The sequence below is a fragment of the Neltuma alba genome, unplaced genomic scaffold (assembly GCF_004799145.2).
Source record: "Neltuma alba isolate B1F8T4 unplaced genomic scaffold, ASM479914v2 tig00004756_pilon, whole genome shotgun sequence".
Lineage (NCBI taxonomy): Eukaryota > Viridiplantae > Streptophyta > Magnoliopsida > Fabales > Fabaceae > Neltuma > Neltuma alba.
Window position 1 is genome coordinate 24,625 of NW_021633850.1, and position 10,403 is coordinate 35,027.

Below are 10,403 nucleotides of genomic sequence, written 5' to 3' on the forward strand. Positions count from 1 at the left end.
AGGGCAATTCAGTCTTTAGACCAAAAATTAAAATTCCAGATTAGTACCTGATGCCTTCTTTGTCATTTTGCTTATTCAGGTCCCTTATTTATCTTTTTAGAATTCAAGTGGTATTTTAGTGTCATTTTCCCTAGAAACTTCTTATCTCTGTTCGGTCGTCAAATAAATTCCAGAACTTAAATTGGTAATGGATGTAATGTCACGAGGGTGATGCATAGCATGCCAATTACCAAGGCCGTGATGTCTGACAAACGTGAAGGTGAAACCCGAACATTGGTGGAGGCGGCGCTTCGTGTGCTGAACACCGCCGACCCATTCGAGAAGGCTCGTCTCGGTGACCTCTTTGCTTCTCAGTGGCTCCAAGGCTCCGCCGCCATCGTTCACCCCTATGATCCTTCGGTGCACTTCGCCGTTCCTGACCGCCCCGCCAGGCTCTCTAACGTTTGTTTGCCAAAACCTATTTTCAAACAAAAATTGTATTTTTGAAATGTTTCTTTGACGACGATGACGACGGTAATCATTTGCAGGTCAAGTTGGTGGCACCAGGTCACATGCCGAAGCTGGGTAAAGCGGGCAGCTTGCAGAGTAGGCTAGCCATTGTGCATAGCCTTGCTCACACTGAAAGCTGGGCCATCGATTTATCTTGGGTATGTCTTTTAGCTAGCTCCTCCAAGAATTTTAATTAATTAAATAGAATACGGAATCATTTGTAATATAATACTGGCCCCTTTGCACATGCTTCGGTGGGAAGAAGTGTGTTTGTGTGTGTGTTTTCTTGGGTTAATGTAATTAAGAAATCATCACGTTCTTCAATAATATAAGTCAAAGAGAAAGAGATATAGAAAGAAGAAACTATTGTACTATTGTCTTAAGTTATTAAACAATCTATATATGTCCTTCAACTTGCCTTAGGTATGGACTTTGGTGAATATGTTGCTTTAACATTAAGTTTATCATCGTTTTTCTCTGTATTGGGCTATGTTGCTTTTGCACAGTGGAGGCGAATAGAATCTCTTTTAAAGAGTAAGATATACTGGATGGAGCAGTCATTTTTGGCATTGCGAAACCCAGACTTCACATTTCTATAGAAATCTTTGTCAGGAGTTGGAGACTATGGATAATAAAAATAATATTTGGTTGTTTTAGAGAGGATGTGCTAGATATGAATAATTGATTCTCACAAATGAGATACTTACTTTAGACCTACAAGGGCAAAGTGGGTCCCATCTCTTTCTGAATTCCAAAATTTTGGCAGGTTTCTAAGCAAATTAAACTAAAGCATTGTAATGTTCAGTTAATTACTTTTTATTTTATACCAGTGTAATTATGTTTCCAAATATGATGATAAAAACTAGAGTTTTCCATTTACCCTGTATACCTAAAAATTGATAATTTTTTCTGCTGGTAAGAATTCGTTGTGCTTTAGTTTTACTCCTTTAAAGCGGTTCCTTGAAAGCATTTTTATAGTGTATGCAATTTCGAGATACAGGATCAGGCAAATAAAACAAAAGAACAAGTTTGTGGAAATTTAGTGTATGAATCAGGAACATTCATCCCTTTGATATTAATCTAGTCCTCTCAGTGTCAATTCTAATAGGGTGCTGCATTTCCTTTTATATATTAATTATGTTTAGAAACAGGGTAATTGTCTTGTATAGGAGGAGATAGTTTTAAAAATGTTGGAGGAGAACATTGCTTTAGAAAGTCAAATAAGGCTAGGATCAAGTTCATGGATAACTATATTGATATGTGCAATCTTGTATTATGTATATTGATAAGGCTTTTTGGCTACTAATGTGCAAGTCTAAATCGAGTTTGCAATTGCAGTTGAACATAGTCATCTCAAGAATTTTTGTTAGCCGCATTGAGATCTTGTGTTTATGGTGAAGCTAAGCACTATGAGATTAGTGAAATATATTTACTTGTCCAGCCTTGTTTTGAATTTTTTTTTTTTTTAAATTATCTTGGCTGTTGTTAGGATGACTTTACTTTAGAGTTCATATTGTGCTACAAGCGTTTAATTTTAATTATATAATACATTTATGTAGGATATTATTGCTCGATTTGGTAAGCAAGAGGCAATGCCTAAAGACTTCTTTACAGATTTTGTGAAGGTGGCACAAGATGAAGGGCGACACTTCACTCTTCTTGCTGCTCGTCTTGAGGAGCTAGGTTCTTATTATGGATCATTACCGGCCCATGATGGCCTTTGGGACTCAGCCATGGCAACTTCCAAGCATTTATTGGCACGCTTAGCTGTTGAACATTGTGTTCATGAGGTATGTCTGCAGGACCTCCAAAGTGTGTGAGGTGAGAGGTGCAATGGTGGCGGATTAACTTAGGGGTTGTAACTAGGGTCTGCTGGAGAAGCTAGCAAACAAACTAGAAGTTAAATTAGAGGAGTTAGAACATTTAAGTCAAAAGGAAGAGAGAGAGTAAAAAGTTTGAGTTTAACATCAGTTGCCCACATTGAGAAAGTTGAGACTGAGTCCAACGGGATAGTGAAGATATTGGAGGATATAAATCTAGCAAAAATAGGAGAAGGAAGTGATGAAATAAATCAATCTGAACCTAATAGTTTTGATTCAGATAACTAACTTAATATTGACAGGCTTTTAGATTGTTCTTCTATGTGTCTTCAGATAATTTTTTAAACTTGAGTTATGCATTTTATCATTTATCGATAGCTTATGATTGACTTTTTATGTATAAAGGTTTCTCAATTTATATTTATCTATTTTTTATTGTCTATGCTCTATAAATAATATTTTTTAATTGTTGTGCCTAGCTTCATTTGGGCGAGTACCTTTTCTGCGCCTTTGGGCATGTTTGAGTTCTTGTGCCGTGAGTGCCCCTTTCGCCCTTGACAACCTTGGTCCTGTCTGCCATTAATTTAAGACCTCTCTAAAAGACCTATTAGGCTTGTACATAGAGCATATTCTCCAATCACAGTTATTCCTGCCACACATATAGTTCTGCTCGTTTTGAGTATGTGAGTGGTGGGGGGGGGGGGGGGGAAGATTTTAATATCTCATAAGGCATTTGTGATGAACTGAATGTAATAAACATGTTAAAGTTGATGAACTTGACGTGAATGTCAAACTTTCCGTGTTTGCATCCTTAAATGATGTTTGGTTGTAGAAGGTTTTCGGCTACAGGGGCATTGGAATTACAGCTCCCCCCCCCCCCCCCTCCTTGTTTTGGTACAGAAATTACAGCTTTTTTAGTTCCTCAGGAGTGAATGTTCTCAGATTGTGTTTTTAGTTCCTCAGGATTGAAGGAAAATAGAAGCTTGGTGCCACTGCTGTAGCTATAATCTGACTTATATTATTGACGCAGGCTAGAGGACTTGATGTACTGCCTACAACGATCTTGCGATTCCGCAATGGTGGTGATGACATTACAGCCGATTTACTGGAAACTGTGATTTACCCAGAAGAGATTAACCATTGCGCTGCTGGAGTGAAATGGTTCAAGTATCTCTGCCGCAGATATAGGAATCCGGCCACTGAAGAAGGTCGAGAAATAATCGATGCAGAAGAAAGTGATACCACAGCAGATGAGAGGCAAGTGATTCAAGAGTTTCATGACACAGTGAGAAAGTATTTCAGAGGACCTTTAAAACCACCTTTCAATGAGGAGGCAAGAAAAGCTGCTGGATTTGGTCCAGATTGGTATGAACCTCTTGCTTCAAAAGAAATAAATTCATGATAAGGATAGTTCTGTTATTTGTTACAAACGTCATCGCTGTAAAAGAAATGTTAGTTCCTTCGTTGGAAGATCTTAATGGGAAAGCTGCATCACCTTAATTTGTTTAGATATTTAATATATCAAAATGGCGTTAAATTTGTAAATTATCCTTTAGCAGTGAATAATTCAAGCCTGGTTCGTTTAACCTGATGGATCGATGGGCCAATCCTTTTCTCATTAATATTTGTTTGGGCAGCTGAGAAGGTTAATGTCTGGTCTCTATCCTGCATTCACTCCGACTTACACATGAAAAGAGCTCATTTGCCTATGAGGTTATGTTGATAAATACTCAATCGCTGTCCCCATTATAGCATCCATCTACCTATGCTTTTCTTACGCTGTTATGTCGGTTGTCCTCGAGTCTTTAAATTTTAAAAGGTTAAAAAGAGAGTACGGTTTATTTTATAAACTTCAATTTGGTTTATTTTAACATTTAATGCATTTTTTTAAACATTATCCTTAATTATTTTTCTCGTATCGTGTTTTTTTCACACATTCTTTTTTTTTCATTTATTATAAGAATATATTTGGAGACAAAAATATATTTCTAATCTGTTTATTATTTTAACTAATTTTAAGTAATTGTTCTTTGTGAATTGGTTATTTAAAGCTCATAAGGACTGTAGGGAGTACTTTTTATGTTACCTGACTCATAACTTACAAAAGTAGACACTAACAAAGGATTGAATAGAAATTTTAATGCTCTCTTTAATAAAGGTAAAAATGAAAGATTTTTTTTTTTTTAATTTAATGCTATATTGTTACGCAAGAAATTCCTAAAAGTGAGATGATTGTGTTATGCTACAGTTGGTATCTGGAGGATTGTATCCTTCATTAATGTATTTGTTATACTTCCAAGTAATTGGAGTTATATTCTAAAATCCATAAGAGAGTTGGAGTAGCTAATTCGAGTCATGTTTTCCTGAGTTTTGGCCAAACAAAAAAATTGAGTAATCTGAGTCCAAGTTAATTATATGTAATATTGGAGTTGTTTAATCCTTTAGAACTTATTACCTTCAGTCAGAGATATGAAACTGGTTTGTCTTTTAGTTTGGTCTTAAATATAGGACTTCAATATATTTTGTCTTTAATATTTATTCGTTTTTCCTAAAAAAGTCCTTATAATAATTATACATGTCAAATATTTTATCAAATGATAATTTTAGTTAATACATATGATTAACAATAATATTTTAGAAAAGACAACACATATTTATTACTAATAATTAACTTAACTAATTTGTTTAATATTTAAAAACTAATTATTTAACTCTTATATTAAGGACCCGAAGTAGCAGTTATAATTGCTTATCAACTTATTACTTCCAAGAAAAGAAGTTTGTTTTGTAAGTAACAATGGCATCTTCTCATGGCAACTTTGTTGACAATCATGGTTTCTCTTGGGGCACTGTGACATACCTCAAGCTGACAAGAGAGTGAAGATGGGCTCCGACTTGTTGCTCTCTTTTTTTTTCCTATTAAAAATGGGGCATTCTGGTTTTGCAATCCCTAATTTGTGCATTTAACCTCATATGGAATTTGTTAAATTTATAGGCCTGAATTATAATTATCATAATTCAGCTGCCTTTAAAAGAATTTTCCCAAGGTTTAAAATAAATTTGAACTAAAAATTTGAGATAAAATAACAAATTTGTACCATTTTGTACCGGCGAAGCTTGTGTTATTAATGGTATGTTTATTCAGTGGCAACAATATAAATTTTGATGCTTTTTATTTTGGTCTTTTCATTTTATAAAATGTCTTTTCAAATGCAGTTAGTTAAAAAAATAAAAATATTGAAATTTTAAATATTTTAAGCTATTCTTAAAGGATAAGATATTAAAGTTAATTTTCAAAATAACAATTATTGTAAATAGATATCATTTGATAGTATTATGATGAGAAGATTAAAAGATATTTTATAAAATTAAAAGACCAAATTAAAGCTTATAAATTTAGAACAAAAAATGTTCTTCTGTCCTTTTTATTACCCAATTTTACAGGGAAAATTTTATTAAAGGACTACTAATGTGATTTTATTTCATCAGTCTCCAAAATTCTAAAATTTTACTACACTACTAAGGAACTAAATGAAATTTTGTTTTGACGGTAAATGACCAAAATTCCATTTCTATATTTGGGCACTTGTAATTTTTTTCCCGCATGAAACACTTTATATCCAGACGTACCTCACTTTAACTTGAAGGATTTATCAGGAATTCAGACTAATCCGGATTAAGTTAGGTAAGATCATAAAAGTGACAAAGCTCTACCATCAAGTATTTGATATTGCTACATTCGAGCTTGACCTCCATTAAATTTTGTTATTATTTGCTGTTAAAATGCATGTGTATATTTATAATATTAGTTTATCAACCCTTGTTTTTTTTTTTGTAACAAAACGTAAAATTCTGAGAAGTGGGAATTGTAAACTTCCTTTTGCACACTTTTAAAATTTTAGTAAAACTTGATTCTGTAAGTTGTGAGCTGTAAATTTTTACATATACATTTATCTTTTGTTATTATTAATTACTGAAATGTGTATATATACTTATAAAAAATGGACGCAGAGATATTCCTATTTAAAAAAAAAAAGAACGAAGGAATTTTGATAATTTATCATAAAAAAACATAATTAAATTTTGATCTTTTAGTGATACAGTGAAATTTCAAAATTTTTTTGACACTGAATTGAAACAAGTTCCTTATAAACGTATTTGTTGAAAGGTTTTAACTTTTAACGTTTCTAATGTGATAGGGACTAATCTCAAATTTAAAATAATTTGAAGATACTTTAATTTATATTCTTTAAAAAAAAAAAAATCTTTCAATGACATTCTCCCAATTCTGTTTTACCGAAAATAATAATATGATCATGATGTCAGCAATTTATAGTGCTTTCCTTACGAAGCAATGCTGGGAGTTGAAACTGCGGGTCTCTTTCTCTCATCATGCACCGGGCGAAGCATGAGAAAACTCAATAATTCTGCTTCTCTTCAATCCACATATCTGATCTTTCCTTCACTCTGAATCCATAGGACCACTTTCTAGGGTTTTGAATAAGGGATAAAGTTAAAGCTGATCATTTCTGGTTATACACACATTCCTATGCACATCCAATCACCAAGACTCACTTCACTTCTTCCTTTTATCTGAGAATACAGAGGAGGGATTGCTTGCTTCCAAGCAGTCTCTGGGACTTTCCTGAGCTCTGTCCTCCTCTTGGGCCAGTGTGAAAACGCGATCCTAAGGGGAGGAATTGTTTGGATGTAGCAAGAGCTTTGCGGGGAGAGATGTTGGCGATGGAGAAGGATTTTGATTCCAAGTTGAAGATTCAGAGTAGTCCGTCTGGTGATGGGAGTGTCCAGAGATCTCAGAGCATTCCTTTCCGGGCTCCTCAGGAGAATTGCTCCATCCAGGATTTTGAATTGGGAAAGATCTACGGCGTTGGTTCTTATTCTAAGGTCCCATATGCTGTAGTTTATGCATTCTTTTTGCCTGGTTGTTTCGGTGTTGCTTTGTTTTTGTCTTTTCCTTTTTTTTTTTTTTTTAGGGGGGGGTAATGCTTGATGCATGCATATATTCTCTGGTTGATATTTGACTTTTCTATTTTTTTTTTTTTGTAAAAAAAAATGAGTCGATTAATCTGTTCCGTTCTTTTGGTTACCATCATCAATGGGGATGATGCTGTAGAGATCATTATGCAACAGTGTCATCCTTGTTGCTATATAACGCGTGAAACATCGTCTGATATCTTGTAGTGGATTGCATATACTTATAAGGTATATCAACTGCCACTCCCGAATCAGTGGTTGCTGAAAATGTAAAATGGCTCGCACTCCCACTTTTTAAGCTAAAAAAGGAAAACTACGTTGTGCTCCATTCATTTTTAATTTAAAATTCTGTGAAGAATATTGGTTTCTTGATAATATGTTGTAGGGGTTTCCTTCCTTTTTCTGTACTTCGGAAGAGAAATCGAGCCTCAACTTAACTTTTGAAGTGGTAAATAGAAAATTTCATTATTTGGTTTCTCCTGGTGAATTCATAGCAAGTTACATAGTGTTACCCATAAGAATCGCTAAACATTTGAGACTTGCTGTTACGTGGCACAAGAGTAACTAGTGTAACAGACTTAAGTGAATAGTTAGTTAGACTCAAACTGAGTACATTAGATTCTAACTAGATGTGGGAATGATATAAGTAACCCACGTGTACCATTTGTTGAGCTCTTGAATAAAGAAATCAGTTCCTCTGTGTGTGTGTGTGTGTGTGTGTGTACCAATTGCCATTTCAGTTTAGGTTAAAAGAGAAGCGAATGATAGGAAGTAGAAAATGAGATGCCTGGCTTGACTGTACCTGGTAAACTCTAGACGTCTATTAATCTGATAAATCATTATCTTGGAAATTATGGCTAGGTTGGTAGTTCTTTTGCCAGAAAAAGCTCTTTTTTCCAGCTCACTTGGAATTTCTTGCTGAATGTGAATCAGTTTAATGTGAACCTATGTAATTGTTATCCAATTTGAGTCTGCGTCATCTTAAAAAAATTCTAGTGTTTTTAATCTCTGCCTCTGCCTCTCTTGACTTATCTCCTCTGGCAGATAGTTATCTTTTATCCATTTTGTTTGAATTTCTTTGCTGGGCACCTATCCCATTTGTCAACAACACCTATATGCTTGAAGCAAAATCCTCTTACCATTTTTGCCATTTGACTTTCTAGATTATTTCAGAAATTTTAGTTTATTTAGTTTTTCTTGTCTAATTATCTCCAAATATCGTTGTCATTGTGTTCAAAGGTTGTGAGGGCAAAGAAGAAGGACACGGGATCTGTTTATGCATTGAAGATCATGGACAAAAAATTTATCACCAAGGAGAACAAAACAGCTTATGTGAAGTTGGAACGGTTAGTGCTTGATAAATTGGATCATCCTGGCATTGTGCGGCTGTTTTTCACATTTCAAGACACTTTTTCTCTGTGTACGTATATTGTTATGGAGTTTCACTTTATACTGTACACTTTTTCTACCTGATTCTTCTTGTGTCCTCTTTTTTCTTTCAATTTTCTTTTTGATTTTTGTCCTCTCGTTGCTTAGTTTGGTCTCCTATTTGATGTTGTTATCTTTTTCTTCCTTTTTTGTGTACTTTTTCAATGGTGAAGACATGGCACTTGAATCCTGTGAAGGCGGAGAACTTTTTGATCAAATAACCAGGGTAAGCTAACATAAGACTCAAGGCATGCACTCAATGTGTTGGGTTATGAATTATGAGTAAATCATTTGAGAAATTATTTTGAAGCCTGTGCTGAAGGTGTTTTGGTCGGCCAGATGTAGTTTTAGTCCTGTCTAAGCTAGATCTTTTTATGGAAACATCAAAACTATGATGCATGCATTGATTTTGTTATTTTTAAATTAACTTTTAATACAAAAGGAAACTAAAAACTGCTTGAAGATGGCATTTTCAAAATTTAGAATATTTCTTATATGATTTGTTAGTTTGAGGATAATTTAAACTGTGGTAATGACGAGGGTGTAAAATATAGTTAGTCGGTTCTGATTCACACTAAACTTATTATTTATAGGATAAGCAATGCTATAAAGACTCAGAAATATAAAATAATCAGAGAATAATACTCCTCTTAATTATAAAATGAAGTAAACCTAATCTCCCTACGAATAGGCAATCATATTTACAAACATAAACAATTACAATCAGGACTCCCCGCTAGTTGGATCATGCAGGCCATATGTGCCATTTTTGTTGCAAATGTTGAAAATTTAGGGTCTTAATGCTTTCGTGAGAATATCAACTACTTGATCGTGGGAGTAGACATGGCTAGCGGTGATGATCACATGTAGGATATTATCTCTCATAAAAGATAACTAATATCAATGTTTGGTCGTTGTGAAAGACAGGATTTGAGACAATCTATAGGTATAGCATGATTGCCGCATCCGAATGTCATTATGTTGAGTGTCCAAATTGAAATGAGTAATTTTTCAATCACAAATTCATATGTTGTTAATGCTATGGCATGGTATTTAGCCTCAGCACCATATCCTGCCACAACGTCTTGTTTCTTGCTTTTTGGGAGACAAGACTTTCCCCAAGTAAGATGCAGTGCGTGTATTGTATTCTCCTAATATATTTTTTCACCCTACTTGGGTGTGTTTGTGATTCCTATATACCTTTTCTCAAGTACCCCTTTGATATGCCCAAGGATACACAAAAAATGCATCCCAGTAACAAAGGGAAACAATTACAAGTATTAAGGCTAATTGTCAGCCATTGGCATCAAGTGGCATCAATTTGTTTACCTTGTATACATAACATTATAATTATGTAATCACATTACACAATTGAGTATGTGTAATATACCAATAAATTCTAAAGATACTAAAAGATCCCATATAATTCTATTCCTAGAAAATAGGGATATATATGCAGTGATATATATATGATAAATAATAATTATGATTATGCGATCATAACAATAAAGAACTGCCTATTTTTCTCTATACTATTCGCATTAAGCTTACATTATTAGTGCGAATTTCGTAATAAATATGAGCAGAACCAAAGTTGGTGTTCGGCCTAAGCATCTACTGGAGAAAGTTATGATTTCTCCATGAAAATATTTGGTACCAGTTGGGCCTTTC

At 34.2% G+C, this 10,403-nt stretch overlaps 2 protein-coding genes across 3 annotated transcripts; both read left to right on the plus strand.

Moving 5' to 3' along the window:
- The first annotated feature begins 233 nt into the window (after window positions 1–233).
- LOC114745698 (uncharacterized protein HI_0077-like) lies at window positions 234–4,453 on the plus strand. Its single transcript, XM_028933860.1, has 5 exons — window positions 234–441; window positions 528–647; window positions 2,049–2,279; window positions 3,340–3,731; window positions 4,442–4,453. Exons 1-4 carry the CDS (start codon window positions 241–243, stop codon window positions 3,709–3,711), a joined length of 924 nt encoding a protein of 307 aa, XP_028789693.1. The 5' UTR covers window positions 234–240; the 3' UTR covers window positions 3,712–3,731; window positions 4,442–4,453.
- Window positions 4,454–6,661: 2,208 nt separating this feature from the next.
- LOC114745699 (3-phosphoinositide-dependent protein kinase 1-like) lies at window positions 6,662–8,982 on the plus strand. Of its 2 annotated transcripts, none has more exons than XM_028933862.1 (3): window positions 6,662–7,214; window positions 8,544–8,650; window positions 8,906–8,972. In XM_028933862.1, the coding sequence occupies exons 1-3, from the start codon at window positions 7,044–7,046 to the stop codon at window positions 8,916–8,918; spliced, it is 291 nt and encodes a 96-aa protein (XP_028789695.1). In that variant the 5' UTR covers window positions 6,662–7,043; the 3' UTR covers window positions 8,919–8,972. The 2 variants fall into 2 exon arrangements, with proteins under 2 accessions (XP_028789695.1, XP_028789694.1); XM_028933861.1 differs by having other exon boundaries at window positions 6,663–7,214; window positions 8,544–8,724; window positions 8,906–8,982.
- Window positions 8,983–10,403: the final 1,421 nt, after the last annotated feature.

What these genes read in the sequence shown, in the direction of transcription:
- LOC114745699 (XM_028933861.1), top strand. Translation starts at nt 7,044, where the DNA reads ATGTTGGCGATGGAGAAGGATTTTGATTCCAAGTTGAAGATTCAGAGT. An exon ending in GCGTTGGTTCTTATTCTAAG is followed by an intron (nt 7,215 to 8,543) that starts GTCCCATATGCT and finishes TTGTGTTCAAAG; the next exon opens with GTTGTGAGGGCAAAGAAGAA. An exon ending in TCAAGACACTTTTTCTCTGT is followed by an intron (nt 8,725 to 8,905) that starts GTACGTATATTG and finishes TCAATGGTGAAG; the next exon opens with ACATGGCACTTGAATCCTGT.
- LOC114745698 (XM_028933860.1), top strand. Translation starts at nt 241, where the DNA reads ATGTCTGACAAACGTGAAGGTGAAACCCGAACATTGGTGGAGGCGGCG. An exon ending in GCCCCGCCAGGCTCTCTAAC is followed by an intron (nt 442 to 527) that starts GTTTGTTTGCCA and finishes AATCATTTGCAG; the next exon opens with GTCAAGTTGGTGGCACCAGG. An exon ending in GGGCCATCGATTTATCTTGG is followed by an intron (nt 648 to 2,048) that starts GTATGTCTTTTA and finishes ACATTTATGTAG; the next exon opens with GATATTATTGCTCGATTTGG.